Source organism: Gobius niger, assembly GCF_951799975.1.
Source record: "Gobius niger genome assembly, chromosome: 1".
Classification (NCBI taxonomy): domain Eukaryota; kingdom Metazoa; phylum Chordata; class Actinopteri; order Gobiiformes; family Gobiidae; genus Gobius; species Gobius niger.
In genome coordinates, this window is record NC_136852.1 from 59,129,816 (window position 1) to 59,152,516 (window position 22,701).

At 41.3% G+C, this 22,701-nt stretch overlaps 1 protein-coding gene across 1 annotated transcript in view; it reads right to left on the bottom strand.

Moving 5' to 3' along the window:
• kiaa0825 (KIAA0825 ortholog) overlaps window positions 1-22,701 on the bottom strand; it is a 98,017-nt gene that overhangs the window by 53,859 nt on the left and 21,457 nt on the right. Inside the window, exons 10-22 of the mRNA XM_079571908.1 lie at window positions 20,308-20,582; window positions 18,943-19,093; window positions 16,821-17,011; window positions 15,874-16,080; window positions 15,560-15,664; window positions 13,987-14,126; window positions 12,021-12,200; window positions 10,508-10,726; window positions 10,109-10,413; window positions 9,859-9,965; window positions 7,607-7,751; window positions 6,381-6,533; window positions 4,965-5,059 (exon numbers count right to left, since the gene is read on the bottom strand). Of these exons, the coding sequence (XP_079428034.1) occupies window positions 4,965-5,059; window positions 6,381-6,533; window positions 7,607-7,751; window positions 9,859-9,965; window positions 10,109-10,413; window positions 10,508-10,726; window positions 12,021-12,200; window positions 13,987-14,126; window positions 15,560-15,664; window positions 15,874-16,080; window positions 16,821-17,011; window positions 18,943-19,093; window positions 20,308-20,582 (2,273 nt within the window). The remainder of the gene's footprint in view (window positions 1-4,964; window positions 5,060-6,380; window positions 6,534-7,606; window positions 7,752-9,858; window positions 9,966-10,108; window positions 10,414-10,507; window positions 10,727-12,020; window positions 12,201-13,986; window positions 14,127-15,559; window positions 15,665-15,873; window positions 16,081-16,820; window positions 17,012-18,942; window positions 19,094-20,307; window positions 20,583-22,701) is intronic.

A 22,701-nucleotide genomic window follows, 5' to 3' on the forward strand; every position in this document is an offset into this window, starting at 1 on the left:
CATGGTTTGTGATATTTAAAACTGAAAACAGAAGAATGCAATGATGGACTGAAATAGACAGTCACATTCTGGCTGCAGTTCGCTAAAATGACATCCAAGCATCACACCATAGACTATGAACCACATCCCAGTTCATCTTATGTTCATTTTATTTTGATCAAGCACTATTTTGCTTGATCAAAAACAAAAACAGATCTTCCACAAATTCCTGAAATAGAGCCAGCAAAAAGAGGCCTTTTGATCTGCCCCCACTGTTAATGAATGGTTAGACATTACAGTTTATAGATAGGCTACTATACCTGATATAGTAGTATTTAATTACTAATCACGATGTAGTTAAAACGATGTAAACCTCTGGATAATTTTTAAGACATAGGGTCTACAAAGCACTGTAATGAACTTTGATCGCCAATAACATAACTGTAAAGACATGATCCAACTTTCAGGTGACATACCACTGACAATATACAAAGTGGTAGATGAAGAACCAATTCCACCTGTGAAGAGAAATGATGATTGACCCGAATAAGAATAGCAGTTGTATGAACAGAGGCGCAATACTGGAGGTGAGAGGAGGTAAGGAGAGGCTGAAGATAAATACAGCAGAGGGGAAAGTGTTGGCGCAGGGGTGAGAGAGGAGAGCGCAGTCTGCCTCGCTGGCTGACAGTTGACTCTGTTGGATGTGACTTTCACAGTCTGTTGGCGGTTTGTGTGGAAGCCATCACATCTGTGACTGGCCGTTTGATTAATGAGCCTCTCAGCTTGTCTGTGCAGTTTGAGAAGGGGCCACGGCCTTATCCCAGGCATCACTGATTTATTCGCCTTCGGAGCAAACCCCCAAATATCACACACACTGAAATGCAAGGGTGGAGCATTCACGCGCACACAGGCAGACACATGTAAGCTCTCCACGATGAATACAGTATACAAGTTGGCGCAGCACACATGTGTATGCAAACTGCCAGACATGAGAACAAATTGCAGTGCAAAAGCTTACTCCGCCACCTGCTTAGGGCTAATGAAAACCTAAATGTGTCACTCAACCAGGACTGGTGGAGGGAAAACAAACCTTGTGTATGTATGCAGACAAAAGATGTATTCTGTCTACACAAACACAAACTCACATCCTACGCTGTCAGTCAGTGGTGGGACACACTTAAGGGGATCGACGTGAGAAGAAAGAAGCCCTTCCTCAATGACACATCAGACTCTCTTGTTTTTAAAAGTGACAAGTCTTTTGAATTTCTGGCCTTGCATGATGGAGAGTGATTATGTTATTTTTTTTAAGCTGCAGCCATGAAATGTCACTGTGGCTAACCTTGAAGCTCTACTTCTGTGTCTTTAATGTTGTACATACTGGAGCAACCACATGCTTGAGATGTGAGGGCAACATCACTATTCAGCAGAGATAAATTGCAAAATACTTCCAGGTACATAAACGCACATCAGTGCATGCATTACTTTAGGCACAAGAACACCATACTCACACATTGAAACACAGCCTCTCATTCCCCGAAGCATAAAGTAAGACCATTAATCCAGACACACTCAGACACAGCTTCTCCCCTGGTTGATCAGCGTCCATGGAGGAAGACGAACATTCTGACATATTTGTTTTTATTTTATTCCCTAAGAAAAGGCTTGCCATATGGCAGCACCCATGAACAGATGGCGTTTGCCCACTTCCTGAAAGCACAAGCGTCTATCGCCGCAATTTAAGGAGTTGCTCAAGCAAGAGAATGCCACAGACTGGCATTTTTCCACAAACTGCTATTGTTATAGACCTGGGGGTAACTGCAACAATGAGACAATGCAGTGAAAATGCTTTAGTGTTCAGTACTTACAGTGTAACTTACCATATTCAATTACCAAATCCAATAGACAATGTGACATAAAAAAAAGTGATGAAAAATCTATATGGTAAAATTTGAGGAAAAATTATGCGCATTACAGATCTGTTGTTCTGCCCAGAGCTGCTTATGCTGCTCTGGGCAGGATTGCAGACGTTAGCATGGATGTCCTTGGTTGAAATCAGGTTTTTATGATGGAGTGGAAGAGCTGCCCTGTGACACACAAAGCTTCATCTCTCATGCTTGGCAACACCTTATCAACCAGGTCAGACGACCTCCATGACACTGACACACAGCAGTGCAGCTCAAAAAGTCACCTTTGTATATATCTCCTTTCAGACTTTAGTTCAGAGCCACATTTCTAATACACTATAATGAAATGACTCAAACAATTACAGTTCACAAAGGCCTTGTTTCACAGTCAAAAGCATGAAAGGAACTAGAAGGGACATAGGTACCATTAATTCACACACATAAAGGTTATGTTGCCTTTGACAGCTTCATACAAGAACATACAGTGACAAACTGAACAAATGCTCTATAAAGAGGACAGGATTTCAAGGGTGACCAAGGACAAAGCAGATGAACTAACCATTCACAGATCACTGGCTTAAGTGAAACTATTCACTTGATTCCTGTAGAACTTCGAGCCAATGCCTTCACAATGAAGGAGAGTCTATTTAAGTTGAAAGTGTATGGAAATGCGAACACATTTCCATCTGTGAATTATAAAAAAAAAAAGAATCCATGGTGTGCAATGTTGTCAAGGTGAAATGTTAAGTACTAGTCAATCTTACTGATAAAAACAAACTTTTCTTGCTTTGTGTCAAAGTTGATATAAAGACAATTAAGGAAGTGTGTACGGAGCTAAGATAATGCACTGCAGAGATCTGTCTGCCAGCAAATGTTTTAAAGTCCGTGTAACCAAGTTTCTCAGAGTGCCACACTGTAGTCATTATTCATTCACGCCATACTCGGTGGTGATGCTGCTATTGTAGCCACTGCCGCCCCTAGGGTAGACTGACAGAAGCGAGACCGCCACCAACCACTCACTCACACACATTCAGGTTGTACATGTACTATTGCACATGTTTTTAGTGGTAGCTGAACTTGGGACTTTCTAGTTTACTTAAGTAAAAAACTCAAAAAGTTGGGTAGATGCAAAGTCTTTCCTACTGAACAGGCTGCTTGCGACGTGACGAGGCCAGGTCAGCCCAGCAGCCAAGCAACCCTGGGGGTCCAGGGAGGTGGTATTAATCAGTCTGGTTTCTGCTGAAAAGCTCAATCTGCAGATGATGGATGAGGCATCGCGGTGAGAGAACTCAAGTGACAGGTGACAAAGAAGGACACACACACTTGTATAAATACACTGCTTCCTTCTCTGGGCCAAGATGTAACACCACGGAGGCAGCAGGGTGAAAGTCTGTGTTTATGCGAGCACAAGTGTCTCAGCGTGTGTGCCGCTCTCCTAATGAAGTCATCTGAACAGTGATTTAATAGTCCCAGTGTAAAAGCCTACTGGCCTTAACTCATAGCCTTGCTCCATTAGAATGTGATATAAACCCGGGGCACAATAACTATCCTGCCACTGTAACAATATATTGCAGGCCAGTAGGTCACAGGGAGGTGTCTGTGCGTGGGTAAGGTAAGTCACTGAAGAAGACTAAACAACACAGAATACGGCATCACAGGACACTCCTCAAACCATAAAATCTTGCACCCAAAATAATATGAAAGCAACTAGCCAAATTGGGGTTGATTACACTATTTATAAGTCCTTCCATGTTCTCCTGCCTTCTTTATTGATCCCTTGTTAGTATTGATGGCTCTGTCACAATGTCACTCAAATTACTGCCCGGATCTCTTTGTCTTCAACTTATCTGAATATATTCCCTCCACTCAGCTCCCATTCATGAATGTCCCAACACTTACTTACTTCAGTTGAGCAATGACAGTATTTGTCAAGTACAACAAAGAAACATATACAGAGGAGAAAGTATAAATGACATGCTTGTGTGGGAAGTGCAGAGACACTGAAGCGACCAAGCTCATCAGAGCAGAGCAGCGAGTTGCGTACTTCACCCTTATTAGACCTGTGTCCTTGGCAGATGCAGAGCCTGCCCTTTGTTAGAAAGGTGTGGTGAGTTACAATGGCGGTGATTTAGAATGGATTGGGTGTAGGCGTGGAGACAAGGTGCAGTGGCCTCACGGCTCCTGATAGCTGGCAGTGTGACAGCTGTGAATGGAGAGCAGGGAACAGCCTGAAGTATTGCCATCTAATATGTGTCACATAGCTGCATAAATATTTATGCTCTTTGCAAAGCCGAACATGAGAGAGCAGGGGGGCTTATGGACTTGGGCAAAAACTCTTCAATCAGGTGACCAACATCTGAGATAACCACTTTTCATCTAAAGACAGTCTGTCCTCTTCTGCGCTTGGTGTTAAAGGGACTAAGGGAGCAGACCTCTCTGTGCTCGAATCAATCATTTCGTCATGGTAAAAGAGTGTATTAACATAGACACTTCACCGTGAGGCATAAATGATATACAGTACGTGTACGCTGTAAAGTGGCACTCAGAACAGCTGGAAAATTATACGTAAGCTGCAATATACTTAAAGCACCAATGTATATTAGAAATTAAAATCTAAATTATGAAAAAGCATAATATTTCTTGACAAATAAAAGAAACAACAAAAGAAACTCCTACCAGTATCTTAATTATGTGCTTCTGCTCCTTCCCATTAGCAATAATGTCGCAATGGGTTGAATAGCAGAGGGTAAATATAGCAAATAATCAAGCACTCTGATCATTTTAGAATTTAGATAACATGAACGCACGCAAGAAAAATTACAGTAACACAAAGAGGGCCATGTCAGGTACAATCAGCCCGTCCAAAACACCAATGACCTTTTCACGCAGGAGCCCTAGCACTTTTGCATGGACCATGTGATTTCATTTTAAAGGAACTAGCACATTTAAAAAAAAAAAAAAAGAGTCTATAAACAAACTGCAATCCAAATATTGGATGTTGACCTGAAATTTGTGCATTCACGGTGAATAAACCATTGCAGGTCCCTAAAAGTGGTGTAGCGAGTGAGAGGGCTGTTTTACCTGTTGGCCAGTAGAGTTTTGAAGGTGACTTCACTCATGCCCTGAACCGTTGGCAGCAGCCTTGGCCAGTCCCACGCCCAGTCGACCAGCGCGCTCTGTTGATATATGAGGAGAGTGTATCGTTAGTTATTAATCAGGGTTAATACCATCAGTGCATTACCGCTCCAGCTGGGACCCACTAACAAAAGAGGAGGGGGGTCCCCAGCGCTGGCCACTGACACTGGGCGATCAATCATGTCCGCACAAGAAGGTTTTTATTCCAATAAGACAGCAATTAATTTATAAATCCATTTGGGGGGATGTAGTCATCATTTATAGAAAGATAAATCAATTTTGGGAGGCAGTCGTTACTCTTCTGACTGCTTTTTTTCCTTCTGTGGCAACCAGCCAGCCCTCTACCACTTTTCTTTCAACCTCTCTATCCACTCCTTCTCTTCTAGTTTCACACACACATACACACACTCTCTTTCCTGCCTGCACCACTTTGAGAAGGCAAATAAAAATCTGATTGGTTTGATTGCCAAAATGTCACTCTTAACTCCGGGCAGAGTTTTATTGACAAAAGGAGGAGAACTTTACTCATTCCCTGACTCTATCCATCCGCTCTGCTCTTTCCTCATAGGTGATTGATGGATGTAACTTCTTCCCTCCTCCCCCTATTTTATTTGACAAACAACACAAGCACCTCAAGCGGAGAAGGCATTTTAATCATTCTCTTAATAGGATGTTTCTATGCAAAGCTATGCATCCTCTTGTGATAAGCACAAAGAGGAAAAACAAGTCTGAGGGTTTTGTTTTAGAAAAACAATTATGCCATTAAATGTATACACTTACCACATTTGCCTGAAACATGGTGAACAAATCTGCATTTTAAGACTTATTAATTTATTGACATTCTCTGGGAAGAAGAGTCCATTTTAAACCTATACTTTGCTAAAAGGTGATATTGATGACCTTAACAAATAATGTACCAATATGCTCCACCCGGACTTAATGCCAAAATCATATACTGTAGCTCTGGAACACTGTTTATCCAGTATCAGTTTTATACCTTTTATTTTGAAGGGGGGAAAAATTTAACAATTAAGTGAACATCATAGCGTCGCTTCTGGGAATATGTTGAGGGTAAGAGGGTACGTGGTTCAACAGCTCAGAGAAACACAATGATCTTTTCACCTTGTTCAGAGCACTCTTCTTTCTCTCACCTTCTACATGAAAAGAGGTCAACCTATAGAGAATAGTAAGACCTGGATTGACCTCACGGCTTCAGATACAGCAGTAGACTGCACCCAGCTTACAAGAGACCCAAGCATACACTCACCTTCAACAAAAGCGATATTAACTTCTATACTAACATGCCAAATGACTCCAAAAAGTATTTCATCAGACTGAATAACAACTACAAAAAGGACAAACCTGAGCGAGTTTCTTCTTGCCAAGATGGTCAAATTGGTAGAGGGGATCAAAACGCTGCATGTTCGAATGATCTTCTTGTTCGAAGGCAAAGTTCACCAGGGAGACAGTGCAATCGACGTCCAAACATCCACTCATTTTAGACAACAACAGTTCCTGTGGTGAAACAACAGTCATTTTAAACATTACTATGTGTTATTTAGAGTAACTATGAAATGCATATAAAACGAAATAAATACCATGAATGCTAATGGCTTTATTTTGTCACTTTCACTTAAAGCCACAGTGTGTAAAATTGTATCCAGAAAATAAAATTGAAACACAAGAATTTATTTTATGACAGATGCTTTCATCCTTGTAAAATACAAACAAACGTGTACTTTTGCTGTGAGCGGCTCACCTCTCCTAAGACATGACTAACTTTACCGGGAGTGGGTACGTTTCCAGCTCGTCTCCGTGGAGATGTTGAGTAAAGGCAGCAGAATTTGAGATTTAAACAGGTTATGTCCTCATCCAAGTCCATTCTTTGATTACCCACCGCAATAATAGTATATTCTGTGTTGAGCTGGTCATAAAGAGCATGTTTTGTACTGATGGCCAAATGTTACGCAGTGTGCCTTTAAACAAGGCATGAGTGCTTGTGGAAACATTCATGGCACCCCTGGTGTAAGTGCAACTTCCCATTCATCAGCTTGACACTTCCTCAACCCTCTTCACCTGACCTCTAGCCCAACCTGTCCCTGGTTACTGTCTCCACACAGTGACCTTGTGAAGCTTGAGTTTCAGCCGGCGTCATGTACAGCGAAACTTATAATAACCTAAGAAACCACATGACTATCTAAATTGTCTGGGCTGTTTTCAAATGGATTCATTATGTAAATGCTATTCATGTCAGTATTTCATTTCAATTCATACTGTATGTTCGATACAATATAGATGATATTATAAACATTCTCAATTGTTTCATTCTGATTTTAATGTCAGTACTTCCTGGGGTTTATATAAGAGGTACTACCCTTTAGTCCTTTATAATCCCTTGTCTGTGTGAAAACCACTGTAGGCTCGGCCCCTTGAGGTCAGCCAAAAAACAGAGGATCAGAGAGTGTGTGTGTGAGGGTGTTTGCGGGTGTGTGTGCACTAGCAGCAGTCCTCTGTCTCTCCCTGGTGAACAGCCTGCAGCCTCAGGCCAGCAGCCACCTAATTGCTGGGGAGAGGGAGTGTTTCCCTACCTCATTGCCTTGGATGATGTGATAGATCTGCCTCAGGTAGTCGCTGCCACCTGCTTTGTGGCAGACCTCCAGCAGCATCAGGCCTATTTTCTGCTCAGTCAGTTCAGCCACAGCCACTCCACTAGCCTCTTCTTGCTCAAATACACTGGGAAAGAAAGACAAGTGAGACAAAAGCAATTGTAAAAGTAGAAATTAAACAGAAATACAAAAATACAAAAAGATGAGATGAAACAGGTCAACAAGTGTGACTTTACCCCAACCAAAACATTTTTTTTTCTTTTCCCAACAATGAATTTGGAATATAATAGAAAACTAGAAAGTTTAATAGAAACTTTTTCCCTAAAGGGCAAATTTATTTAAAATGTGTTTTCTCTCAAACAGTCCACAAAACACACTTCACACATGTAATAAACTGGTAAAGATGACCATGTCAAAAGTGAACGAAAACAAAAGTTATTGTCAGACTGATAACAGAACAATTTTCTGTGTTTTCATTACCATTCATGAGATACATAGGACATTTTGACTGAAGAATGCTAGGGCACTAAAAATGATTGGTGTGTGTGTTTTAAGCTCGAATGGTGAGTGTGTAAGTGTGTGTCAAGGTCTTCATGCATGTGCGGTGTGGAGCCCTGGCAGGCGCCTGCATCATCTTCCTGCCCTTCCTGTATGGATGGATATGATACCACCGTCCATCAAACATCCTCCTTCACATACAGTTCCTGTCATTGTTCTCGCTCTTTCCTGGCTCGCTTTCTCTTGCCCGCACTCACTCCCTACCCCTTTGTAATTATAAGGTGGCAGAAACACTGTCGCCTGTCAGGAAGCGATTGGCTGCTTGACATTGAGAGCAGGAAAAGAAAGAGGAGTCCCATCTTGTCCGTACATCCCTCTCATTCTTTTGCCTGGCGGCTCGGTGGTGCTGTTGTCGGTGATGGTGGCTGTGCATCCGTGTCAGCACCTGCGCTGTATCCTTTCCTGTCCATCACTGTGCAGGTGAAGCAGATGATTGGATTCAGTCAGCGGGGTGATTAATGAGGGCCCCTCCGGATTTGGGACAGCCTATCAATCATGTCATTAGGGCCAATGTGCCCTGAAAGAGGCAGACCTCCACCAAGGAATAACTGCATTCATCTTCATCTGTGTATGCATCCCGTCAGCCCAGCCAGGGTCACCATGATGGAGAACAATAATCTTCTCCTCTACAAATTACTTTGCAAAGACAAGGTGGGTGGCATGGTGAGGGGGTTACAGTTGAGACAGCAAGGGTCGGTAAGTGGAATGGCGAAACAGAAATATGAATGCTCAAGCAGGGCAAATGTTTGAGTGGACATGTGGCTCTTTGTACTTTTTCATAAAGTAGGAAAACTGCTGGTTCTCAAGACATCGTGGAGCACGATGCCTGTACTGAATTACCACCAACCAGAGAAAAAAACAGTATTTCAGAAATATTGCATTCCCGCCCCTCTCCCCCCTTCTTTCACAGTGTATTCTGATTGTTTACAAGGCAGGCGTCACTTCCCTGTGAAGGTTAGTTTAATGAATAGTAATGATCCCACTGAATGCCTGCGACAGGTGATACATAATCACTCTTCTGCCTCTTTCCCACTCAGGCCCCTCCTCTAACCCTCCACCAGGCCAGCGTTTCTCTTTTTTACACAAACATTCTCTCTTCCTGTTAGCTAAAATAGGCTGCATTTCCAAGCAGCGAGCCTAATTTTGTGAGTAATATTGTAAATTTCATTCTTTATTTTTAATTGTACGTGATGAGTCGAGGCACATATTGTCCTTTTATGAGGATGGATGCACTTGGAGTTTGTGATGATGAAGTGGGGGACCAGACACAATTTCTGGGAACAGGCTGCAGAGCGCTGAGCAAAGGTCATGCGGCTGCCCAAAGTGAAAGCTGTTTTCCCATCACTCCAACCAACAGGCCACTCCATCAGACAGCATGTCCATCATTTACCCAACATGGCAAAATACATTGATCTTGTTTGTGTTCATTCTTTGAAAAACGATTACACAGATAAATTACATCAGAATTTAAAGGCCTAATTTGAAAGAAGAGTAATATTCTGACAAGCCCTAGCCAGCAGCGTAAATCAAAATTATGTAGTGGTGTTTACACCCACTGATGAGGAAGGTTAAATTGGCCAATAGCCTGATTATTTTTGTAGGCTCTAGTTAGTATAATAATATTTATTAGACATTAGGATATCTGTATAACATATTTTTGCTTAAAATATTCTTACCTGTCAGAATAACGTTTTTTAGCTCTGTTTAGTTGCAAGTTTATCCACTTTGGTGTTTTTTCTTCAATGGTGTGCAGCACAATATGCATCATGGGTTGGGGGACAGCCTGTATAAAGAATTAGTAATTACAATGGCAATTTGAGACACATATAAATGATAAACATAACACAGACTTTTGAGAAATTGTAGCTAGTATTCCAGATTGTAAACTAAATAATAGAAAATGTGCTACTAATCAATCAGACTTGCCTTGTGTGGAACCCCAATGGTGGCTCTTAGGCATTCTGCCAATAATGACAAACACTCTTTTGCCTGCTGGTTCAGAGCTAAACCAGTGATCTGTTCTGGTGTCTCTGTATCGTCCAAGCCCTGGATGAAACAGCCCAGCAAAGCCCATATCAAAAGGCCTGCAGAACAGAGTTGCTGAGCATACTCAAAGAGGTGCTTTTCTGCCTCATGGAAGAGCAACCAAATGGACAGAGGTAGAGCTTCAATGACCTGGGGCAGGCAAGTGAAGACTAGAGACAAGGCTTGGATGACTAAGGCAATGAGAGCTGCGGAAAAAAGTTACTAGTTAATTTTCATAAACATTCCTGAAGTAGAGACATATTTTTTAGTTTATTTAGACGCAATCGCTAGTCTACATACATTTGTCATTCCCCTTCGGCTCCTGTGTGTAGCTCCACTCCTTTGGTACTATGGCCAGGAGGCACTTGGGCACGTCCCATTTGTTCTGTTCCACAACAGCATCAGCTGCGGCCTGCCAATTCACCACCATGGAGACCAGATGCACCAGGAGGCCATTGGTGCACTTTGTGAGTCTTTCTCTGAGACATTGGATCACTGCTGGTGCAGAGTGTGGAGCATCTAAAACAGAGAATCAAGTCAGCAAATAATCTCAGAGTTTTGTTGAGCTTTTGGAAAACTCATTTGAAACATGGTTTGCTAATACGATTTAAAGCAGAGTCACTAATTGGGGTGTATTTCCCACACTCACCATACACCCTACACATTTCAATTCTTCAACTGCAGAAGACATGGACCTCATTTTGATCAAACCAAACTCATCACAATTTAAAAAAAAAAGGAAAATACTGTAAATGTTTGCATTTGCAGACGAAGCAAATCACACGACTACAATATTCAATTTCCTTTACAACTGTACTAATCACTTTGTCACACAAAAAATGAAACCCTTTAAAGAAGTCCGAATGCTCTTTGCCTTTCATTGCTGTGCCCTTTACCATCCTCCTCCCATTAAGTCAAAGCAGCTATAACATATTGTTGGAAGGCATAAACTTTCTACAGTCTGCAATGCCGACCGTAAACCCAAAGGCTACAGGAAAATGATATAGTATGGATAGGGCAATAGGAGCACAGGAAACTCTCCAGAGGCGCCTAACAAATGTGTGACCTACAACCCCTGCAAAAAGTGGGGAGCGGAACAGAAAGTGATATAGCTTTTCAAGAGAAATATTCCGTGTCAGGTGAGACCACGGCATATTTTTCAAAGTGACTCGGTCTTCAGACTTCATGCTGCCTGCTGCCTGCTACTGTATTGACTGGTGTATTGATTCGAAACAACCAGCTAGTGTGTGATGAAACAGCAGTGTAAGTGATGAAATAGAGAAATTCTCAGTGTTATCTATGAAAGTTAACTCATGGAAGACTTTTAATGGAAAATGGGGGGGACTGGGGGCATCATGTAACCAAAATTATATGGCAAAGCTCCGGCACAGTCCAATAATTAAACTAATTGCCCTGTGAGAATTATGAACAATGATTGGATGACATTGAGTTTTTTTTCCCTTCTTCCATTTGTAGCGCGCTCCATTTCTTATTCGTAGCCCCCTACTCTTACAATATCTTTATCCGGATATTTGATATCACGCAATCTGCTATTTACCATAGAAAGTTGTACTCAACAGGACACATACCAAAAACGAAAGGAATTCGGATAAGCCAGGCTATGAGTGTAACTGATAGTAAACATTGATTTGCGTCAATGTAACCGCTCATGATGGAGTTACTGGATTCTAAAACATGTTTATAAGGTATAGGATGCGCATCAATTTTACGCACACTCTAAATCACCTAAAGTAATGGTCTGCTATTTGGAATGTTGAAGGACAACTTTATGAAGGCAGCTGATTTACTTTACCTGCCAGGGTAAGGAGGTGCTCCCACAGTTGTGCCCTCTCCATGTACGGCTGAAGAGTCTGTGTCAAGGCCTTTGGAACGCCATTCAAGCAAATTAAAATGTTGAACAGCGCAACCATAAAGTCATCTCCTGCCTTATGGTTTTCAGGGGATGTTTCAATGACAGTCTCTTGACAAAAATCTGAGGGGGAAAAACAGAGACATAAATGAGTGAAGATTTATCAAACATCTGAATTAGTCAAAGCCAAAAGGACTTGACTTGCAATTGCTCTTGGTCATACACACCTACAGTACACACGGCAATTTTGTAAAAGAAAATAACTGAATTTATTGACAGGGGGGAAAAAATAGTATGCAATACATATGTTTTTTTTTTAATGCATGAAAACATATCAAGGTTGCCCAAAGTGACAGAGGAGAAAGAGTGAACAAAGGGCATTGTGGATTAGAAAAGGAAAGAACCACATCTGTGTTACAAGAAAAAAAAAAAAAAAAACACAGAACAGAAAAACAGAACGAAACTCATTTCAAAGCCCCTGGCTGTGGGATCGGCAGCTCATGGAGACAGGAAGTGAAAAGGAAGAGGTTTTGACAGGGTGTCCTTGTGGGGGTTGTGTCTGAGCAGAAGGGCTAAGGATGGAGGTGTGTGCATGTGTAACCCATATGGATGACTGTGTCTTCTGTCCTTACAAGTGCGTGTGTGTGAGTGTGTATGTGGTTGACAGGGGTTGCTGAGGAGAGGCCCATCGCTCCAGAGGTGGCAGACATCCAGCGGTCTGTCAGTCTGCTGTGTGGGAGATGACAGCTGTTTGAATAGGAGACTGTATCCAACGAAGGCGTCAATGAGGGGGCGCTGTGATGGAGGGGAGCGGGACGTGGTTCTGACTAATATTGGACTATTTTAAAATGACAGAGCTAAAATAGGTGCTGCATGATAGGGCCAGCGATATCAGTCAAAGGACCCTACCGGCTTAGTGTTCACATAAACAGTAACTTGAACTTTTCCTTTTTCTGTTTTATTGGCAAATTGCACTCAGAGGTTGTACATTAGCCTCTATTATATGACTCATGTCACTGGTATCTTACTTTTGAAAGGTAAATGGCCTTGACAAAAGTGTGTATTCTCACTGTTGTGACACAATAAGGACACAATAAACCATAAACAACCAAATAACATTTTTAAAGAAAAAAAAAATGGCAAAGAGTTGACTCATTTACAGAAAGAGGTCCATTCAGTATATGAGAGCTCACAATAAATTATACAAAGTAAAGTCCCCATTTAAAACCTAATGGTATTGCACCAGGCTGTTCTTTTGAGCTCAAATACCTTTCATTTCACAGAATGAGAAATTGCAGGCCACATACGGTGTATATCTTATAGTATACTGAAGTATATAGTGGCTATTCAGTCAAGCTGTTTCTTCTGTCTGTCTGCTTCCTGGTTAATTAGCCCGTCAACGTGATAACACACAACAGTCAGCGCTTCCAGCATTGATTTACGGCAGCGTGCAGAGAAGCAATGCAGCGCCTGGAAGCCGGACTCAGACCATGCGCGAGAACGAGACAGTGAAAGTTGTTATTAATGAGGTCGCTATAATGTGAAATAATGTGCGAGTGCACAACAGTCTTTAAAGGTTAGACTGTTGCCAGAGAAGAAGAAAGGGAAAATCTTTAAAGGTCAGCTGCATGCTCTGCCTGAGCCTGTTGAGTGTTTATTACACTGCTCTATTGATTTAGTGATGATGATGACCACAGTAAAAATTATGCTGATGATAACTTCATAAAATGGAGAAACCTCATCTTAAGTCTATATTCCTTGATTAGACCCTTAAAGACGAAGTATAATATGGCACATATGACTCAACACATCTTTCTACACTTTAATAATTTACTAATGTGGTAAATACCTTTAAGAATGGTCAGTAATGAAGCTACAAAAAAAACAAAAACGATGAAATCCAACTTACAAGAGTTTTGCAGAAGCATTCTGGGCAGGTGACAGTCTCTGTACAGCAGCATCCGGAGAAGCATCTTGGGATCATTTCCAGGGTCAGAGGTCAGCAACCTTAACTGACATGCAGAGGCTGCCTGGTCCTTGAGGCCTTCACTAAGAAAAAACAAGAATAACAAAGTTGACAGTTGTGCAGTGTCAGGTGAGTGTACACATGGCAGTCAAGTTAGCAAAAGATAACAATAGATCTCTGTGTGTGTGTGAGGATCTGAGGCAAATCTGCTCATGCATTGGGATTTTATTAGTGATTTTACATTTTGTATTTTGCGTTCTTAATGTTTGGTGTCCTTCGGTGACATAAAAGGCACCGTCAAATAAAATGTATTATTATTATTAACGTTGAAAAAATTAAATAAAATTCAGTCACTTTGCCAATTCTTTTTCAAACTTATTATACACTATGTGAACACCAAGAATCAGCCCTAAGCTTGGCCAGCTAAAAGCAAATTAACATTTGGGAAACAGCCAAATACATGAATATACAGCAGTGCCCCCCTGCTACATCTTTTGTATAACCAAGAGGCTGCAGCCAGCTGTGGGTAATGAGCCGTATCTTTGCTGTGTGCTCTTGTAAGTGCGCGCACACACCCTTTAGTGGCTGCCGCTGTGGTTATGTATGTGAGCAAGTCTGAATACATGCTGATATGCGAATGCGTGCATTTTACTTTTAACATCTCTATAAATTCTGATGACAAGAAAGAGCAGAGTGTGTCCAGTGCAGTGTCTAAGGGCTAAAGAGGGGTAGTGTGTCCAGATATTAACCATTCTATTTGAGCCAAAAAGCTGAGGCCCCCTGCTGCTTGACTGAGAAAACTAGGCCTAAATCTGACAGTGCAATTTATGATGTCACTGAGACTGCAAATCCCCAAGAAATCCTCTTTTAACTGCTCTGATAAATCTATCCAGCTACAGCACGGGGTTAGCTTACAGAACCATAACACCCAGATGAATTTAGTATGGACATGTTCAAAGTCAAAGAGAAAGTTTAGCATTTCTGAAAAGATGCATACAGTTTTGGACTGTAATTAGGAATATATGTTCTGTTGATTTAAATCTTTCCGTTTGATTTCATTTCAATAGCAATAGCGTAATGTTAGTTGACATGTAAAGGGCCTGCATTATCTGGCAGGGCCCTCGGCATGCTGACAGCAGGTGAGAGAAGAGAAATGAAGAGGTCATAAAAATAAACAAATTTCAGAGGTCCAAGGCTTAAATGTTACAGAATGAGGGTCAGCTTGATTTGTGTTCCATCAAAAAGCAATAAAATCACCCCGGCTGTGAGAGAGGTGAGAGCGGCGTCGAGAGAGATGAGAGAGTTTTCGAAGGATTGCACCTCAGAGGTCAAAGCTGTAGATTCTTTGCACACATGTTTCTTATGAACACTAATACATTTGTACAAATACCGTCATTTAGGAGCAAAGGAGAAGATAAAATGCCAACGTGTCTATTTTGTTTTTTTCTCTCTTTTTTTTTCTCTTTGTGAAATTGATTAAACACTGTTAAACTTTTAGTATGGACGTTTTACTTACTCTAAAACTTGTTCTGTGAAGAGGTCCGGGTCCAGAGCATTAAGCCATCGGACGACAGTGCTCTCCGCAGGCTGTATTGCAGGGCCAGGATTATTAATAAATGCTCTAGAGGAAAAGGAAATATAAAGAGTGTAATATATCCCGCATGTAAATTCTGTCACCTGTGAGTAATAAAAACGAAATAACTAATAAAAAGGGACAAAAATCAATCAAACATTTCTTCTTCTAATTAAAATCGAACTTCATTAAAATGAATGTTGATAAACATTTTGTCATTATTTTTCAAGTTACAATTTCTTATTTACAACACTAACCTATACACAGTGGAAAGAGGGGTAGTGACAATGATGAGCACAGTAAGGAGTCGATTGCACAAATTGTGGATACAGTTGGGCCACTTTGAGGAATTGTTTTTTGGGTTTGACATTGATGCAGAGGAGAAGGGGACCATGGCCTCGGGACTTTCACAAACGCTCCACATCAGCTCCTCCACGTAAAGCAGCACGGCTGTGATGTCACACCTAGAGTAGAATAGTACATTTAACATGAATTAAAAATATATTTAATGTGAGTAAAAAATACCCTTTATTGTGATACATGATTGTTGTTTTTTTCTCAATGTTTATAAAATATGAAAATACATAAGTAAGTAATAACAAAGAAAGAATAGTACTTAAGATAATTGCCTGGACATGTCTGTCTTAATAACTAAAGCCAAAAGCAGAACGTTTAATTCTGTGTTATCACATTGCTACTGAATGTGACAACATCCCGTGAAAAGAATGATACACTGGTATATTATAATTATTATCGTGCTTTTGAAAAAAAAACATGCTTCAACCTTCAATACAAAGGTTACCACAGAAATGAACACTGACACACTCTCGGGTACGATAGTTCCTGACTAAGTAATTGAGAAACAAATCTAGAAACAGGTTGACATATGCCAGGATTTTACTGGGGGTCTTTTTAAAAATACATTTTACCTGCATCTGACTGTAGAAGAGTAGAATGTTGAACTGTAGAGCTTTTGATTCAAGGGCCACAAGTTTTTACACTTGCTTGTGGGCAGTCGAAAAGCAGTTTGTGGTTGCTCTATATATAGTGTAGCTTCTTGTTTGCACCAGAGATTTGAGACAAACACAATTTGGTATTCTTTTCATAATTTACACTACATTTACATTACATTGGCATGGTAGGTAACTTGTCAGTTAGTATGTTTCCGCAGATTTCAGTCTATATTAAGAGTTGATTTTAGTACCTAATCTGCAGCTGTCTCTTGTACGAAGGCCGGGCAAGAGCATATCTTTGCAGCAGCGACTGTAACGTCTCTGACAGTACATTCCCAAGCAGCTCTTTAGACAGCGCAGGAGGAAGGACAGGCCACAGATCACTGCGGAGCCCACACAGGAAGTAATACCACATCTGCACTGAGAAGGAACACCGCTCCCCCTGTAGATGAGAGGAAAGTGGAACACAGGAGGTTAGTCAGAGAGACAGATTATCCCATGGACCTTGACAGAGAAGCAAAGCTAAGAAAACTAAGGCGGTATGATAAAAATAGTCAAAGAAAAAGAAGGAGGAAAAAAGATAAAGTTGAGTCTGTCAACACTACTTTTTCTCAGTGGTCACGCCACCTGCACTCTGCACCTGGGTTTCTTCTCGCCAACTGGGAATTTACTTTAAAGTCCCGAAGAAGAGAATACATCACAACAGGCCTGCTCTATAACACAGATGTCTGCCTGCACAAGTACAGAAAGAAAAAGACGGAAAGCCAGCGAAAAAAGAAGCACTGGTAGATTTATATTTTGGCAAGTAACTATTTACTGTCCCTGGCTACTTTAGCCAATTGTGTTCATACATAGATCTGATTTTTGCATACAATAAGAAATTAAACATGATACACATAGGTCAATGTCTTATCTACCTATAACCATCTTGGTTAGTGAGCTAAAACATTCATTTAGGGCCCTAACTAGACCTCAGAATAGAAAATTATCCAACAAATGATCTTCGCACAATATACACAAAGCTGCATTTAGTCTACAAAGAATGAGCGACACTGTAGATCACAGGGTAAAAAAAGTTGAGCTCATTAGGCTCTTGTTAGGCTTTTGTTCTTCTCTTCCTCTAGCCCCTAAAGCCAGTCATTTTGGGATTGGTGGCTGATTAGGAGCGTGACCAAAATCTATGTCCGGGATTAGGCCGCCGTCCTCAGCCTGTGGACTTTGGACCCAAACCAGAAACATTCAGAATCAACAAGTGTGGTTTGAGTTGTATCAGTTCAGGTTTTCATTTTAGACTGCACGGTCAACAATAAAGACGCTCCCTGTGGGGATAACTCACTGGCAATGACAAAGCAACAGGAAACGGATGCGGAAAAAGACTTCTAAGACTTATTAGCTTAAATTTACTGTCTTGCAATCCAAGCAAAAATCACTATAGACAGTAGACGGGAACCAGTGTTCATATGTGGTTGTTTTATGAATTTTTTTTGTGTGCTTTTCAAATGTTATTTTCTAAACTCAGATTCCTCAGATTTAAGTTTTAAGAAAATGATCACAGAGTTGTGTGCGTGCATGTGTGTGTGTAAGATAAAGAAAGAAATACGCATCAGGTAGGGCATCTGTCATTAGATTAAATACAGAAAAAAGGTGAATCACTGTAGACGTGACAATGTGGTGTTTACAAATGAAAGCAATATAGAGAAAAGTTCAGCCATCTGAGGAAACCCCAATGCTGTCATCCTCTAACAGAAATGAATGGAGATACAATACACACATCAAGTGAAGACAGCTCATGGTTGTTCCAGTTCAGTGACAGATGCATTCATCTGTACAGTTGCACACAGGCATGGCTGAACAAAAGCACCCACCTGCACTCAGCAGGTCTGTCTGACACCACTGACCCAGTACGAGAGAGTAGAACAAAGGGGGGGAAAAGGCAAAAGCGAGGTAAAGTAAAAAAGAGAGAGGAGCTTTAGATTGGTTTAAGGGCATTAAGGTAGGGGAGTTCCAGGGGCCCTATGCTGTTTCCAGACAGTCCCAGAGTAGACTGCAGACTTCACACAGCTGAATCCCAGGAGCCCCGGGGGCAGCATGGAAGCCACAGATGTTCTCAGGCTGCAGCACGGTTTGCTTAGAAAGAGGCAGAGTGGGAGGCGAAGTGCATTGTTAGAACGAAAAAAGCAGGCGAAAAAAATAAACTAAATCTAGAGAGAGTTGCCGCTAACCCACGTCGCATTCAAACATTCAGACTTGGAATGAAACAAAAAAACAAATTAGACTGAGAAACTACTGGGACCATTTTATGACTCTGTTCTCCGGTGTTTCTCCCGTCTTGAACACACTGGGTTTGCTTTGGAGATAAACTGAGTGCTTTACCTCGTAGAAGGGCTTAGGGTCCTCCCATTGGTGGCTCTCAGCGTCCTGCAGAAGGCAAGTAGAGCAAACCTGGATGCAGTAGGTAGTGAGCTGTTCTTTCAGAGTCTCCGCAACATCTTGGCACTTTTGAATAGGTAGCAAGGTCAGGGGTCTAGGCAGGAAGGAAACAAAACCTTGAATATGAGAACAAACTCCCTGACAGAAAGAATTCACCACAATTTATATATAAAATATCAAGATCAAAGGCAAGGGCTGTTGGGGTCAAGTGCCTAGTAAGAAACATTCTGGCAGATACTATATAGCCACTGTATAATGTATTAAAAGACTTTTCGAACAGTGACATGTTAAAATGAAAGGGTAGATGATTTATTCTGTGACATTTTATATCTGCTATGTCTTGCTGGTGTGAAAAGTTTCCAGAGGGAGGCAATAGTTAAACAGAGGGGCAGAGGGCTTGAAACCAAGGGAGGGGAACCATAAGGTTTTATGACCAAAGGGGGCACAGAGCAAGTGCAGGTGGGGGTGCGAAGGGCCAGAGGTGGAACAACAGGGGCAGAGAGGGCACGAGAGATGCCTTTAGAGGGGATCTGTGCAGAGCAGAGGTTAATGGGGAGGATTATGAGGCATAAAAAACCACCAAATGTAGACACAATATGGGTGTCATTACGACCTGTCACTCACTTTTATGTCTTTCCCCATCAGCAGGATACTTGGTCTGCCTTTTTTAACACATTGTTCGCCACGGGGTAAGGCCCTTTATTATATGAGGAATGATAGGATGAAGAAATAAAAATGTTTGGCCCTGAAGCTTTGTTTTTTAAGACCTACTAAAGAAACATTAGCTGTATTTTGCAAAAAATCTGAGGAGTCGCAGGTTGGTTTTACCTTGATATCCATCAACAATGCTTTTTTGAATTTTTACACGTGCGTATATTATGCTTTTGCCGGAGATTTGGTAGACATTTTGAATGAAATATTTCATTGAATGCTTTTAAAGCAGTACTAACTGCTCATGCCCCTAGAGGTTATAAGCGCCACTGCAGGTGTTGCAACATGTTACGATATTTTACTTCTTAATTGTCTGTGAGAGTAAATACTACGCTGACAGAAAAGACAAAGGGAGAGATGGATATTGTACATCCAATTACACAATAGAGATAACTTTTTCACTCAAACTTGGCAGTAAATACTGTGGCACTAGCCCGCAGTTAGCTTTGCCCGTTAGCCTATTAGCTTCTTCTTTGTGATTCCATTAGTGTGTATTGGTGACTCCGACCCGCAGGCAAGAAATCTGCAATTGTGGTTTCTGGCCAGAAATATTTTACTAATAAAATAAAAAGACATTATTATGTGTGACACACTTACACTTTGGCCACCGTATTTGAATCCTTGAGCTTGGTGTGGTAGTGCTGCAGTTGCTGGTTCAGGTAAATGACAGTGGCCACCAGTGCAGGCAGATTCTGCAGAGGTGCAGAGGATGGTACCTCAGTGGCTCGCTCTTGAACCCGGCCCAGAATGGCAAACACCGCCCTGCTGCACGCTTCCACAAAACTTACTCGAACCTCCAAGAGAGAGCTGTCCCTGCAGGCTGCTGCCAGCGGTAGTAAGGCATTCAGCTCCTTCATGATGGCTCCACAGAACTATGAGAGAAGGCAAGACAAGAGGACATCAATATCAAGGAAATCTGTCAGAAAACATAGGAAAAAGAGAGCTCATTAGGTGTAAATAATGGAACACTTTCGTAACAGAATGGCAAAAGATTTGAGATTGAGCTTGATATTATGCATGCTCTTTTCCTAACCTTGTGCCAGCCATTACAGCTAAAAGGCAAACATGACTACAAGCCTAGAATACAAATGTAGGCAATAAAGACAAGCTCGCCAATCTACTGCTGAACATGCATAAAGTGTATCAGGTCAAATAAAACCTTTACTTCAGAGGAGACATCAGCACTTGTCTAATTCCATAACGGCATGCATCATATTAGTCACATCGAAACAGAAATGCTACAGCGCATTGGCAGAGAGGTGGGGAGTTAAACATGCTGAGTAGGAAGAAAAAGCAAACAGGTCAAATAAAGGTGAAGAGAGAGCATGCAGGCCATTTTATGAATGTGTAAAACCATCTCTGAGCCCTTGAACTACTCAAAATCCTCCATAACACAAAACAAAACTATGAAAATTCAGATTAAGGCCCATGTTCAAACGATTAACTTGAACTAGAACAATAAAAATGTAACTAAATTCATGTAAATGAATGAAGTTAGTTTCTTAACATTTATTAATGGAGAGCCCCTTGAGATGTGCTATCTCATTTTCAATGGGGTCCATAAACACGAAACATAGATTACAATAAACAAGATGCAATTAATGAAACGAAAATTAAACTGGAAATGAAAAGAATGAAGACTGGAGTTGTGGATGACCCTGGGGGACACCTATAAAAATAGTTGACTACAAAAAATTAAACAAAATAAAATACCCAATCTAAAGGCAAAAAACAATGAAGGCTCACCCTGGAAGCTCTGGAGTTCAGTTCTGAAACTGTCTAGAATGTTTGAGCGGACAATAAAGTTGTTTTTGCAAGAATAGGTAAGTGTCATTATATTTAACCCAGACTGCAAGATGTTTAAATAAAATGGCATTTAATCAATTAAAATTAAAGTGTAAATTATAGAGTACTAATAAGCAAAAATGGCATTATTTCATCGGTCAATGAACAGGCATGCAGTAGAGCTGTTGTCTATTCTCTATTACTGGACATACAGTAGACTGGACACTCATTAAGATCTTCGATATTCTGTCAGATAGCTCCAGCATGTGTGCACGTCTGACAGCCTTACAGTCTCTTTACACTATTTGTTCCTTCAAAGCGTCCATTGGGGGTTAAAAGGCCTGGAAACAATGGCCGCGTGGACAATTAAGTCAATATTTCAGTACATGTAGTCATTAGAAGCTTAGCTTTGAGAGAGAGTGAGAAAAGACAGGGGCCGACATAACACCCTGCATTAGCCGCCTGACGGAGAGACTCAGGGGAGGAATCACTAACACCCACAGCACTGGCACAAGCCCATCCACACACAAGGAGAAAAAACAACCACATGCATATCCTTGTGGAAGTCAGGCTGAGACCTTAACCAGCTGAGATCAAAGCTAGAATCCCAATAGGCCTACTTCAGCAAGGTGAGTAAGACGGTATGAAGTTTTAAGTGCATTGGAGGCCTGTTTTTGTGTGTGTGTGTGTGTGTGTGTGTGTGTGTGTGTGTGTGTGTGTGTGTGTGCGTGCGTGCGTGCGTGCGTGCGTGCGTGTGTGTGTGTGTCTGTGTGTGTGTGTGTGTAGGTGTGTGTGTGTGTGTGTGTGTGTGTAGGTGTGTGTGAGGTTTGAAGGGTGCACCCACCCGCTTTTACCTGTATTACCCAACCAGATATCAAATAATCCCTACTCTGACCAACTATCAGCTCAAGACTGTAAGATGAGTCAAAAGAGGACATCCAGGAGGATGTATATTGTATATTGTATATCTTCTTTTTTGAATGCAAATTTATGCACGCATAACCTTTGAGTTGCAGCAGCTCTCATCGTAGAAGCGTTGACCTACACATAAATATGCTGTACATGTGTGGGCTACAGACACATTTTTGACACTTGTTAGCATTAACGGTCACAAATCAGTGTTAAAAAGGGATTTGGAGAGAGATGCAACTGAAGGATGAGGATGAGAGAGGGTAAGATAAATGTGCCTCACAGATCGTAGACCAA